The sequence below is a fragment of the Oryza glaberrima genome, chromosome 8, assembly GCF_000147395.1.
Source record: "Oryza glaberrima chromosome 8, OglaRS2, whole genome shotgun sequence".
Taxonomy (NCBI): domain Eukaryota; kingdom Viridiplantae; phylum Streptophyta; class Magnoliopsida; order Poales; family Poaceae; genus Oryza; species Oryza glaberrima.
Genome location: NC_068333.1, coordinates 23,144,364 through 23,157,843, shown reverse-complemented (window position 1 = coordinate 23,157,843; position 13,480 = coordinate 23,144,364). Strand labels below are relative to the sequence as shown.

The 13,480-nt window shown below is 44.0% G+C and overlaps 2 protein-coding genes and 2 pseudogenes across 4 annotated transcripts; 2 read left to right on the top strand and 2 right to left on the bottom strand.

Annotated features, from left to right (window-relative positions):
* Positions 1–164: 164 nt before the first annotated feature.
* On the bottom strand, positions 165–1,154 carry LOC127783140 (polyamine transporter PUT1-like; annotated as a pseudogene).
* A 4,485-nt stretch (positions 1,155–5,639) lies between these two features.
* Positions 5,640–7,012, top strand: LOC127783240 (uncharacterized). 3 transcript variants are annotated; one of them, XM_052310478.1, is made up of 3 exons: positions 5,640–5,858; positions 5,984–6,069; positions 6,513–7,012. In XM_052310478.1, exons 1-3 carry the CDS (start codon positions 5,774–5,776, stop codon positions 6,741–6,743), a joined length of 402 nt encoding a protein of 133 aa, XP_052166438.1. In that variant the 5' UTR covers positions 5,640–5,773; the 3' UTR covers positions 6,744–7,012. The 3 variants fall into 3 exon arrangements, with proteins under 3 accessions (XP_052166438.1, XP_052166439.1, XP_052166437.1); XM_052310479.1 differs by having other exon boundaries at positions 5,981–6,057; XM_052310477.1 differs by having other exon boundaries at positions 5,981–6,069.
* Positions 7,013–8,439: 1,427 nt separating this feature from the next.
* Positions 8,440–9,216, bottom strand: LOC127783139 (berberine bridge enzyme-like Cyn d 4; annotated as a pseudogene).
* A 1,017-nt stretch (positions 9,217–10,233) lies between these two features.
* LOC127782788 (ras-related protein RABA5c-like) lies at positions 10,234–13,129 on the top strand. Its single transcript, XM_052310056.1, has 2 exons — positions 10,234–10,687; positions 12,604–13,129. The coding sequence occupies exons 1-2, from the start codon at positions 10,351–10,353 to the stop codon at positions 12,915–12,917; spliced, it is 651 nt and encodes a 216-aa protein (XP_052166016.1). The 5' UTR covers positions 10,234–10,350; the 3' UTR covers positions 12,918–13,129.
* Positions 13,130–13,480: the final 351 nt, after the last annotated feature.

Here is a 13,480-nt window from a genome sequence, read left to right as displayed (position 1 = left end):
CAGTATTGATTCGGTCTTCTTTCCACATGGCGTTGACGTGGCGCTCAAGTAGCATTAGAAATAAGAAATATGTGTGGGACCCATTTGTCATCCACCAAAAGTATGGGTGGGACCCACTGATATGTGGCGCCCACATAAACCACTCCTCATCCTACCTCCCTCTCTCAATCTTCGGCGAGCGACGGCGGCGGCGGTGGGAGGGCGGGCGGGCGAGGGCGACGGAGGCTCGTGGCAGTGGGAGTACGAGGGGAACGGCGGCGGGCAGGAGAAGCAGGCTGCGGCAGCGGCGGCGAGAGGGCGGGCAGGCGAGGGAGCATGCCATGCTCCGCCATGCCCAGCAGGTACGAGTCGTTGCTCATCTCCGCCACGAACATGCCCATGTTCGACAGCGCCGCCGTCGACTGCACCCACCACATCAGCCACGTGTCGCCGAGCAGCTTCGCGATGTCCGCTAAGTAGCCGTCTGTCCACTGCCCCCTGTCTAGCGAGACGGCTCCTGTCCCGGCGAGGAGAGGGTACAGGTAAGCGACCACCACGAAGATGACCGCTTAGAACAGCGCCTTGGGCAGCGTCTTGCCGGGATTCTTCACCTCGCCGGCCAACGTGCTGATTGAATCCCAGTAGTTGAGGTTCCAGAACAGGGTGTTCAGGTACAGATTCCAATCGACATTGTGGAGGTCGATCACAAGCCACCTCGCCGGCCGGAGCCTGGGGAGAGCAATGAGCCCCATGACGAAAAAAGGGAGGAGGGAGAAGACGCCCAGGCAGATCGCCACCCATCCGACGACGGTGAGCCCCCGATAACTCAGCAATGTCAGCACGGCCATCAGGCCAACGACAGCGAACGCCCTCGTCGCGCCTCTGCCGAGCGCCGGGACGCCGGACTTGAGGTAGTCCAAGAAGAGGACGGGGTAGAGGACGTTGTCGATGACGCCGCTCAGCCACTTCATCCACCCCTGCTGGAACCCCCAGTACGGGCCGAGCGCCGACGCCACCCACACGATGTACCCGCCGTTCTCCGGGAACATGGCGCCCAGCTCCGCCGTGATCAGCGTCTCCGGGATGCTCCAGATGACGGGAAGGACCAAGAAGCCGATGATGGCGAGCAGCAGCCTGGCCTCGCCCATGCTGTCGCCTGCCGCCGTCGCCCGCCGCTGCCCGCCGGCTGCTGCCGCCGCTAGGCCCCGTCCCTCGGGCGCCGCTCGCTGAAGAGAAAGAGAAGGATGAGGAGTGGTTTATGTGGGCCCCACATGTTAGTGGGTCCCACCCTTTTTTTTTTGTGGATGACAAATAGGCCCTACACATATTTTTTATTTCTAATGCTACCTGAGCGCCACGTCAACGCCACGTGAAAAGAAGACCGAGTCAATACTGCCATGTAGGTGCCACATCAGCGAAACCGCCCTTCAAAACCGCCGAGGGAGTCAAATTGCACCGGTTTTAAGAGTTGGGGGTCGAGATATCTGGTTTTGTGGTTTAGGGCTACGGATTATATTTCGATGACTTTAGCGGATCAAAAAGTAAACTTATTCCTATTGTTGTACATGCCGTAAAAGGCAGGCATTGCATCCAGCTGCACAGCACGATTGGTCAGGGAATCAAGGGCCGTCGACGCATCGAGACAAAGCTAGCAAAGTTGCATGTATATTTTTTTTAAAAAAAGGTTAAGTTTCATGTACACATGTGTCACCGCTCTTATAAAGTTTGTTTATTTTCGAGACGAAAAAAATATATGTTTCGTGTGTAATTGATATAAATCCTATATTGTACTGTATATATAGTACTTGGTAGGTGTCACTTACTTATAGGACTAAAACACATGAAACCCACATATGTCAATGACACATATGCATATTACTGTAGTAATTCGAATGCCACACCCGGCATTTGCTCAGATCTCCGGGTCTCTCTCTCTCTGCTCGTACAGTCGTATGCCTGCCTCTCCCCACAATTATTGCTCCCCGCGACCGTCGTCGTTGCAGAAGCCGGCCAAGCACGTATGTCGTCGCTGGCCATCGCCGCTGCTCGCTCGCCTGCAAGGTAGGTCGGCCCCAGTTGCCTGGCTAGCTGCTGCTACACTGTTGCTCGGCTCATCACTGCGTCTATGGCTTATTTACCTGAGCACCTCTACCATGCGACCAATGACAGATCTAACCAGAAATAACAATATATCTAAATAAATTAGATAAAACTATAGCCCGTGTTTTCATTTGCGTATAGCAAGGAAAAGAAAAGATTTAGTGAGAACTTCACGGGGACTCATGATTCTCGCGTGAGCAATACAGGCTTGAAATCCCGTCCTTAATTTTCATGCTAGATCGCCACCCCTGTGTTACAGGCATCCGAGTCATGGTCGTCGTCGTCCCTGCCGATTGGATCAAGCAAGCTATAGCAGCTAGCTTTGGTCTTTGGAGCTTTCTCATTGTTGGTTTCTTCTTGTCGATGCCAGAACTGTGCCGCCCCTGCTGAGCTAGGGCCGGCCTCATCACGTTGCAGCAGGGAGCCCTGGTTTTGTTTCACTTGACTTGACACGGATCGATCGATGCACGGTAGTAAGTACGTGGAAATTTTAAGAAGTGAAAAAACGAACAGCGTGTGTTGTGTGTTTGCTGTTGATGAACAGCGGCATGCAAAGATACGCTGCAGATGAGGGCGCGCTTTGGTCGCGATCTTCGCGCCATATGCTTGCAGATGGGGAGTACTCCGGCCTATAGCTAGAGTCAACAACACTGCGACGACGTGTATGACTAGTGTTGCCAAAAAAACATCTGCAACGTTCTACAGCTTTTCTCTGTGACGGCGTGGACCCACATGATCAACACGCGGCGCAGCTGCAGTATGTATAATTATAATGGACTATAGGAGTACAGCTAGCTCACGCTTGGAGCCTTGCGATTGTTGATTTGTTGTTTGACGAGTCACCAACATGTATATAGCTTATTTGTTTAAGGAAGCTTAAAATTCTGATAAATATTTGATTGCTTGAGAGTCTAAAAATACTGGCTTTTAACTTCTAGTTTATTTTCTAAATTTCACAACTATAACTTTTCAGGATCTAGCTAGATAAAAAGCTGGAGTGTTTGGCGGCCATCATTAAATTTAGGGTGTAAGCAAAATGAGCTTAGCTTTTAATTGCTTATCTTCTCTATGTTCAAACTTACCTATCCAGGTTTAAGTTCTAAACTTTAAATATGTGCTCGTATTTATGGTTACAATATATATATATATATATATTTTAATGATAGGTAACATATCCACCGATAGTGTGGTGACTTTGTCGATCCTCAATATCGATCAGGAAGCAAAATCATTTAACGTTTTGCTCCTATTATTACCACTTCTAGATATAATTAATGTAAAAATATTGTATATTGAAGCACATAATAGTACACCCATATGGCCGTATCAGCTCGTACATGAAAGTTTAATTCCAAGATCCAACCCAGAATGTTCACTGGAATGGAACTGACGAGCTTGGTATGTAAATAACTGTATTAATCATTCATCATAGTTAAATCTATGTCCATATTAATTTACATATGTGTGCACGTGAGAGACTGCTTTTAAATTAAGTAAGGTTCGTCTTATATAAACGTTTGTTAAATTAGAACGAAGGCGCACTTTAGCTAGATGTATGTCATGTATATGATCGAAAAAGGAAAACAGTGGAGCCACACTCTCACGGCATTATATGTGCAGGGAAGACGTGCTTGATAGATTCTCTTGGGTCCGAGCTGGGCATGTGTATACACAGTACTGCAAGATCTATGAAACATATCGTTGTGTTGTATCTCAGCGTTTCAATTTGTCGTCCAAACCACCATATATATATTCCAATCTTTTTTTATTATATACATGACGCTGGATTCTTCCAAAGATCGTTGATGGGGATTGGGGGGTGTTTATGGCAGCTTGACACACAAGGTGGCTAACCATTATACGCAAATAGTACTTGACATCGTTAATTTTATCATGCAAAATTCCGTCGCTGCGTTTAATTACTTAGTGCTCCCTCTGTTTCATATTATAAATCCTTCAACTTTTTTCTTAATCAAAATTCGTTAGATTTTATCAAATTTATGGGGGAAAAAATTACATCAGTAGTACACGAACTTGTCAAGTGAATGCAATCTGTTGCATGAACTTGTTTGGTGCATGCCAACAAGACCAAAATCGTACGGCAAGGTTAATTTTACTGTTTTTGTTATTGATTTGAATGCTATGTAAACATGTGTCTCACAAAAATATCACGTAGATAAAGATCTGTTTAGCAAAACATATAATAAGACATATTGATTGCATGAAGAAAGAGATAAAAAATCGAGTAACGATGCAAGGAATAGAAACAAAGTAAGATAAAGTAGAAAGCAAATTTATAAATATAACCATTCTGCCATACGTGCACCAAGCATGTCATGTAATAATTTGTAATGTTCAACTTTGAAGAATCAGCCTTGTCGTGCCATTTTGGTTTTGGTTTGCACGTACTAGACAAATTCATACATCAAAATAAGTGTTTTATAAGTTTATGTACTAGATTGCACCTACCTGATAAGTTCGTGTATCGCTGATGCAATTTACTCGATCAATTACTACTAATTTGCATTTAAGTGTGATCATTTCTCTATTTTTTCTAGATTTATACATGATAATTTGATATATTTTTTAGGTGATTGCAATTTTACAATTTTTCGGACACTTGAGATCTAGCAAAGATGGAGAGTTGTTTTTTTAAAGTTAATATAGAATAAAAACGATCATATCAAAGAAATAAATTATAGAGACATAACTTGAAAATGGTTTTATTTGAATTTTCAAACAAATTTTATATAGACTTTTTTTAAAAAAGAACGTACCGTTTAACAGTTTTGAAAAATGCGTTAATAGAAAATGAGAAAGTTGAAGAAAAGGACATGATCTTAGTCTATTCGTAGGGTTGGTTTATATAGACCTTGTATGGTTCTCATTTTTTTACAATGGAACCAATTTTTATCTTATAAAAAAAATACTATGTTCGTCTTAAAATATAAAAAACTAGGATAAAATAGAATACATCATATTACTACGTGTCTAGACATCCTAATACTACTACTATTTACATCATAGTATTACTACTATCAATATTTATAGTATTAAAATATTTCTTATCCGATTCTAAGTTCTTACATTTTACGACGGAGAGCAGCAGACATTACTCAATTATTCTATACATATCCCACTACCCTGTGAATCAAAAGCTACTCCCTCCGTTCCATAATATAACAAACTAGGACCGGATGAGACATTTTATAGTACAACGAATTTGGACAGCCGGTCCTATATTGTTATATTATGGGATGGAGGGAGTAGAAATTACTTTCCAGCTGTCTGTTCTTCTCATTCGGCCATCGATCTAAATGAAAGGTAAGGTGAAAAAGGTTCAGAGAACCAAAAGCATCCAAAGGATACTGTTGCTGCACGCCTGCGACGTAATTTCAGGAATCCGCTAGAATCGTACTACGTACAAATCGTGCACTATGCATCGGCCTTCTCTGTCGCCGATTGATGCCACATTTCCATGCATTCATGCATCATCTCATATCCTTTTTCCTCTGATCACATCTTCAGACAACTGTATCTATATGAGATGCACCTATATATATATAAGAGTCCATGATTCATATCTGTACGTTTATATTGCAGGAAGCTTAGCATCTCTCGATCTCTTCTTGTTGATTTTGCCTACGTGTGTGTGTATTGCTAGAAAAAAAAAAGGGCAGGTTGGAATAGCAAAATGGCCGCTGAGCCAGGAACGAATAAACTGAAGATGTTGCTGTACTTTCTTCTCCTGATCGTTGCCACTCTTGTGATTACTGCAGGTATATATAATTCGTGAGTATTTGAAGTTAATTTGCAGGCTTATATATGTATCGTTGACAAATGAATCAATGTTTCTCGATCGCGTTCTTGATCCCTCGATTCCTCGAATGCTTTTGTACAGAAGTTGGTGTCGTTTTAGCTGCTGCTGCTCGGGTACTCTCGCCGTCGACGACAGAAGAAGTACCGGTGGTAACAAGTGTACGTCTGCCCGTACGTAACTTCTGCTAGCTCGATCTCTCTGATGCATCTAATCTAAAGCAAGCTAGCTGTAGCTCCATGATCGAGTATACATGGCTATATATGTCATGGAGAGCTTCTAACCACTGCATCTTCTTCAAAAGTCTCTAGGTCTTCAAACAGTTTATATTCTCACTTAGATTTTGATAAAATATATGGAAATATAAGGTTAGAGAAAAAAAAAGAACTAAAAACTAGAAGCTAAGAAACCAAGATTGTTTAGATTCTTAGAAACTGACTACCGACTGGTAGTTTCTAAGAATTTTAAGCTTCTTCAAAATAGGATCTATATATATAAGATAATAAGAAGTAAAAGATGCATACCAATGTGACGAAGATGATGTTAAAGGTCGAATAGCCTTAGGTGAGTTGCTTCAGTTTAATTGACTTTGTGTTCTTGCCATGTTTCTTGTTAGGCCCAAACTGAGATATCATCATCATCAGAAGGAGAAGCACGGGGAGGCGGGAGCAGCCGGGCGTCGGCGGCGGCGGCGGCGAGGAGGATGGCGATCGGGTCGAGGGCTCCGACGTGCACCTACAACGAGTGCCGCGGCTGCCGCCGCCGGTGCAGCGTGCAGGAAGTCCCCGTCGACGCCGGCGATCCCATGAACAGCGCCTACCACTACAGATGCATCTGCCACCTCTAAGTTCTGATTAACTAGCTAGCATATGCATGCGTAATTGTTGTTGTGATCGACCGATCGATGGAGGCCGCCCCGGGTGTGGTTTTAATAAAAGTTTGTGCATGCTAATGCCATGGCACTTAATTTAGTTTGGACGTCGTGCATGTCGTGTGGTTCGGTTCTTGAATAATTGTGGTCGATAAGACAATTAATCACGCTTTGAACATCCAGATTCCTGCAATATATAATATGTTCATCTAGTTACATATCTTCTCCATGTAATAAAATTTAGAATTTCCCAACTTATCTCTCACTGACATACATGTGAGCGAGCAATAAACCCAGAAATCAGAATATTTTTTAAAAACTTCGGACCTGTTTGGCACATCTACAGCTCCGGCTCTAGCTCTAGCCAAACAGTTTCAGCTCTATTTAAAATGAAAGCGGAGTTGGGTGGAGCATTCTCACAATATAAACTAGAAAGGTGGAGTTGGATTTAGGCTACTCCATAACCCTATTCTAGACCCAATTCCTGAAACTAAATTTAGAAGTTAGAGCTCTATCAAATAGGCCCCTCAACTCCAACTTCACCCTTTTTTTTTAAGTTAGAATCTAACAGAATGATCTTAGCTTCAGCTGAAAAGGAAATTAAGTAATTGTATTGAAATGACGTAGATGTAGATTTAGGAGTTTGAGCCCTGTCAAATACTGCTCCATCAAATAAAAAAAAGTTAATAAAAAATCAATCCTAGCTATGAATCTATACACGCATATATTGAAACTAGGTGATACCCCGCGCTTTGCTGCGGGATTCATGGATAAATATATGTTAAATATTGTAGAAATGATGATAGTTGAAATGTTGAGAAAATAATGTGAGGAAGATGATTTGACACATACTTGTTGATCTCTATAATATAATATTGTAGATTATGTATCATGCTTGTATGGATTAAAATAGGCTAGAATAGTAATTGCTAGTGGGTGATGATGTGGCATGCTTGCATGTTGAGATTTAGCTTCTAATAATTGTTAGTGGATATCAACTATATAGAAAGTATAGATTTGTAGCTAGGATTAAGTATTTTATGGAATAGAGAGAGACCCCTAGCTACCTGCAGATGAAGGTATGACCACTTTCAATAAGAGTTTCTTTCCTACTTCCTCCGTTTCATAATATAAGACTTTCTACCATTGTCCACATTCAAATAAATGTTAACACACATTCATATAGATGTTAACACATGTGTGACTAGATACATTAACATCCACGAAAGGGCATGTAGCCTAGTGGTTGCAGTGACCTGAGTAGTACCCCAAGGTCCTGAGTTCAAATCTCCAAAGGAGCGAATTTCAGATTGGGTTGTTTGCGGGACTAAGTTTCCTATTTCAATGGCCGTATATATCCAGTTGGATGTAGAGGCCGGGTAAAAAAAAAACCCTTTTATAAAAAAAGATACATTAATATCTATATGAATGTGTACAATGCTAGAAAGACTTACATTATGAAACGAATGGAGTATTAAATAGGAAAAATTTGACTTACATTATGAAACAAAGGGCCTATTAAATAGGCAGAACACGCAAAAAACGTGTAATTGGCTGAGAGCCACCGTGAAAACGTGACACGGCTGATGGACACTACAAAAAACGTGCAATTGGCCGTAGGATACCGGTCGCATTATTTTATTATTTCCGGGTCAAAAGAGGTGGAAAATTTTCAAAATGACAAGATTGCCCCTGGAGCCATATTCCCCCGCAGCCATATTCCCCCGCGCCAGGAGCGGCAGACGGCGAGAGATCCTGTGACGGCGGCGATGGCTACTGCGCCGCCCCTAGGGTTCTTGGACACGTACGGCTCCAGCTCACCGTAGAGCCCTCTGATCCAGCCCATGTGCTTCTCCGTCGCCGCCCCGCTCTTCGACCAGAACCCATAGTACTGGATGTTGTAGAGCGCCTGCCGGTGCGGGAACGGCATCACCACTGGCGCGACGTGGACCATCTCGCCGCCGTAGGGGTCGAGGATGAGCAGCCCAGCACCGTCCTTGAGGAGCCAGCTCCAGGTGGTCTCCCAGACTTGGCTGGGCATGTTCTTGGACGTACGGAGTCGGACTTGGCCTTCAAGTACTTGTCCGGCTTGCTAGTGCCCCTATCCAGGAGCATCTCCAATGGCTTCCCCGTGCCGTAGAACGCGAAGTAGAGCACGGACTGGATCCACATCATCTCGATGCAGTCGCTCGCCGTCACCCCGAGCTCTGGGAAGGTGTCGGCCATGGCGGCGACGAGGCCAAGGCGTGTGCCGATTACCGAGGTACAGGGACTCGAACTGCGCGTTCTGGTTCTGCAATACGACGCGGAGAAGTTCCCGCCGCTGCCGCCTCGGATGGCCCAGAAGAGGCCCTCCCCCATGGCGGCCCTGTTGAGGAGCCTCCCCCTCGGCGTTCACCATGTTGGCATCGACGACGAGGTCGGAGGCGAGGCCGTGCTTCCACAGCATCAGGCTGAAGCCGCCGCCGCTGAGGAACCCGTCGACACCGACCGTCCTACTCGGGCCGTCGCGCTGCTCGCGCGCCGTTCCTCCGCTCCGCCGCGTGTGTGAGGAAGAAGAAGGATAGGAGAGCAATGTGGGCCCCACTTATGATTAGCAAATAGTAATCACCCTATTAATTAGGTACAAATTAGTCCATGATGCGTGAGGCCAGGTGGTTAAAAACCTATTAAAAATTAGATTAAACCTACACTGTCTATGACATATGGGACCCACTGGTGTTTAAAGAAGGAAAGAAAAGGGGCAATCTGGGCATTTAGAAAAATATCTCACCTCTTTTGAACCAGAAATAATAAAATAATGCGACCGGTGTCCTATAGCCAATTACACGTTTTTGTAGTGTCTATCAGCCGTGTCACATTTTAACGGTGTCTCTCAGCCAATTACATGTTTTTTGCGTGTCCTGTGGCAAATTTTTCCTATTAAATAAGATGCTATGTTAGCATTTTTTATAACATGACAAGAACATTTCGTCTAGATAAAATGAGTTTTACAATTTATCCCTTAAAAGTACTACTTACGAAACAATACAAACAAAACAATACATTACATTGTATGAGTTGTTTCAACCCATCAATTAAATATTTTATTTATTATGTAATATTTTAAAAAACACAAAAATATTATGTAATATTAATACAACGAAGTGGCCTTTGACGCGGCCGGCGGCGAGGGAGACGAGCTGTCTTCGCCGCGGCCCGCGGTCGCCGCGTTGGTCTGGTCGGCACGATAACGACGACGAGGCGCCAACTCAACAAAGCAGCCAGAAAGAAGCTTGGCGTGCGCGCACTACCTCCTCCCAACCCGGTGACCCCACCCGTCATCCTCCTCACCCCCCACCCCTCCGCGTCACCGACACCCCGGCCCCACCGCCAACCTCACAACGCAGTGGGCCCCACCTGTCAGCCTCACCCGCCTCGCCGTCTTCCACCCGTGCGTGCGTCCCACTCGCCTCCCACTCACCTCCTCTGCTTCTCCCACCACCTCACTACCTCTCGCCGCGAGAGCAGCAGCGCTCGTGTTCGGTCAAAAGCCTCGCCGCGGCGAGCTCGAGCTCATTCGCATTCCGGAGGGGAGGGAGGGATGGGGGACGAGTCGGAGGGGGAGACGGAGGAGTACCTGTTCAAGGTGGTGATCATCGGGGACAGCGCGGTGGGGAAGAGCAACCTGCTGTCCCGCTACGCCCGCAACGAGTTCAATCTCCACTCCAAGGCCACCATCGGCGTCGAGTTCCAGACGCAGAGCATGGACATCGACGGCAAGGACGTCAAGGCCCAGATCTGGGACACCGCCGGCCAGGAGCGCTTCCGCGCCGTCACCTCCGCCTACTACCGCGGCGCCTTCGGCGCCCTCCTCGTCTACGACATCTCCCGCCGCTCCACCTTCGACAACGTCGGCCGCTGGCTCCAAGAACTCAACAGTATACACTCCTCCTCCTCCTCCTCCTTCAACATTTTTTATTTTTTTTAACTCAACCTGTTCTCTCACTGCTATTTTGCCAACCACGCGTATGGATAGATCTGATTGATTCTTTTTTGTTAATTTCGTTGTTCTTCGAAAGGGAGCTGTACTAGTGTTAGTTAACAATTCACTGTCAAATTTGCGAACAAAGGGAGCACCATTTTTGGGTTCCTACTAGATAGTGATTTGCATGGGTTGTTTTGGGGATAGGAGTGTCGCTACACACCGGACGGATTGCAGGACCTGGTCTGAATCTGGATCTGAATCTTGATGCTTAGGCAGCAGTGGTGTGTGGGGGAATGTTCCAGGAATGAATGCGAGGACCACTATGAGGGTGTGGTGTGATTATGCGATTTACTGATTTGGGAGTGTAGTGATTGTAGACAATTTTTTTTGGTACCAAATTATTTGGGTGTCCAAGGTAGGTTTGCAGATTTATGAAGTGAGGAAGCTGATTAACTTCAGTTGGTTCATCAGTGCTTGAGATGTTAAGCGTAGTAATTGCTGTCTTGGTTCGTGCAATATTGACCCTGCTAGAAATGCCTTGACCCTATGAGTGATATATGTCCTCCGGTTATTCCGATTAAGTTTTGTCAATATGGTTGAAGCAGCATGAATCATGGATAGTTGGATACCGATTTTCTTAGTCACAACTCACAATAGGATTTACAGATAAGATCATGATCTCAGTCACTATTAGTACTCTACTTTGATAAATCGGCAGTTCGGCACACGACCTTTGTGCTTGTGTTGGGAACCTTTTGGTTCCGTCTTTCCTCTTGTTGGAGGCAAAAATTTAGCCTTTTGTGCTGGAACTTGGAACCAACATGGAATAAATGCAGTAATGTACTGTCTAGGTCCTTCCCTTTTATGTATCCTTTATGTAGGATGCATGACTCTTATCTGGAAAGGTAAAGTTTTGTGTAAAGCAAAACTACAGTACTAATGCAATTTATGAGGCAGGTACAAAATGTATCCAAATTACAAACTGTGGCCTAACCAACAGTCAGCTAGTAATGCAATGAACCTCAGGATGATACATTGTAATAATTCATGTTGTGTGCTAGTTTTTTTTATTCACTGTAAGAAATTTCAGAATACTCCAGAACACAATTTTGTCAAACTGCACATTACTTGTGTGTTTCTTCCTGTATTTTCTCAGTCGGCATCTATCCTTCTGTAGTGTCCTTCACTGGCTCGTGAACATACATACAACCTTACATGTAGTGAAATTTTGGTTCTATGTATCTTGATCATAAACTTGTAGCCTAGTAAGTTATCTTATGAGCGCTCAAGATGATGCTATGTTTGTCTATGTATGCTCCCTTATGATTTTTTTGGATGCTACTTTATTGCACCCTTTAAACTACTAAGGATATCCTTGATTATCTGTTATCGATTTGCTTACTGAAGAAGTCTAATATTGTTCGTCAGGAATTAATATTGTACTATATATATGTTCTGTTCTCTGTTCCGAAGAATCTCTTCCTTTTTTGGTAGACTTCAAGGGAGGACTCAAAAGAGCTCTAATTAATAATTCCAAAGCAAGTAATACTCACTGTTTTCTGGAAGCAACTTACTATGCACTCATAATAATGTGTCGTGCATAAGCTTTGGTTTCTTGCCATCAGAGTGACAGACGCATATAGTATTATAGTGCTACAGCTATTGTCTTCTCTTGTTTGATGCTTTTACAGCTTTGTTCCATGCATGCTCACCACCCACTCACAAGAAGTCATGAGTTGCACTTATGGTTGTGTGCTGTTGCATTTGTTCCACAAGATTTTTCTATCTGAATATAGCTTCTTTTCATTCATATGTAGAAATGTATTTTTTGGCTGGAGTAGCGAATAACTGTTCTTATATTCAATGCAGCACATTCGGACACGACGGTAGCCAAGATGTTGGTGGGCAACAAGTGTGATCTGGATAATATCCGTGAAGTGCCGGTAGAGGAAGGCAAAGCACTTGCTGAAGCTGAAGGGCTGTTCTTCATGGAGACCTCTGCTCTGGACTCGACAAACGTGAGGACAGCTTTCGAGATCGTAATCAAGGAGATCTACAGCAACGTGAGCAGGAAGATCTTGAATTCGGACTCCTACAAGGCGGAGCTATCCCTCAATAGGGTAAGCATTGAGGGTGATTCGAAGGATGATCAGAAACAGTCAAACCGGTTTGGATGTTGCTAGGGGTTTTAGTACATTATTATTATTGGATTCACTGTGATATGAAGGTTTTTTGTTCATTAATATTATTATTATTATCTGTAAACTTGTAATCCAAATTGTTTTTTGGTTTGGTTACTCTGGTACACACTGTGACACTGAGATACAAAGTGAGAGAAGAATAGTTGCTGGTAATGAATAGTTGAGAGGACTGCTTTGTGCTGTTACCTGAAAAATTCATGATCCCCAACTTTGTCAATTTCTTGCAAAAGTGTGCTAGCCTTTTGTATCTTCCCTCACAACTATATTTCACTGTTCATACTTGAAATCGGTGGATACAGGACACCTCTTGTGTTGAGTCAGTTTTTTCTATGAATTTTGTGTAGTTCATGGATTAACTTATTCCTAACTTTTTTTTACGTATGTTAAAAAGACCGTACTTGCGATTGTATGTGTGTAGTGCCGTATATACGAGTAGATAAAATAAACTGGTGTGTATGAGTCTTCAGTATTTGTTTGGGGGAAAATTTCAGTTTTGTTTTTATTTCTAGGATTGGAGCAAATGGGCTGAAAAATGCGTGGGCCGT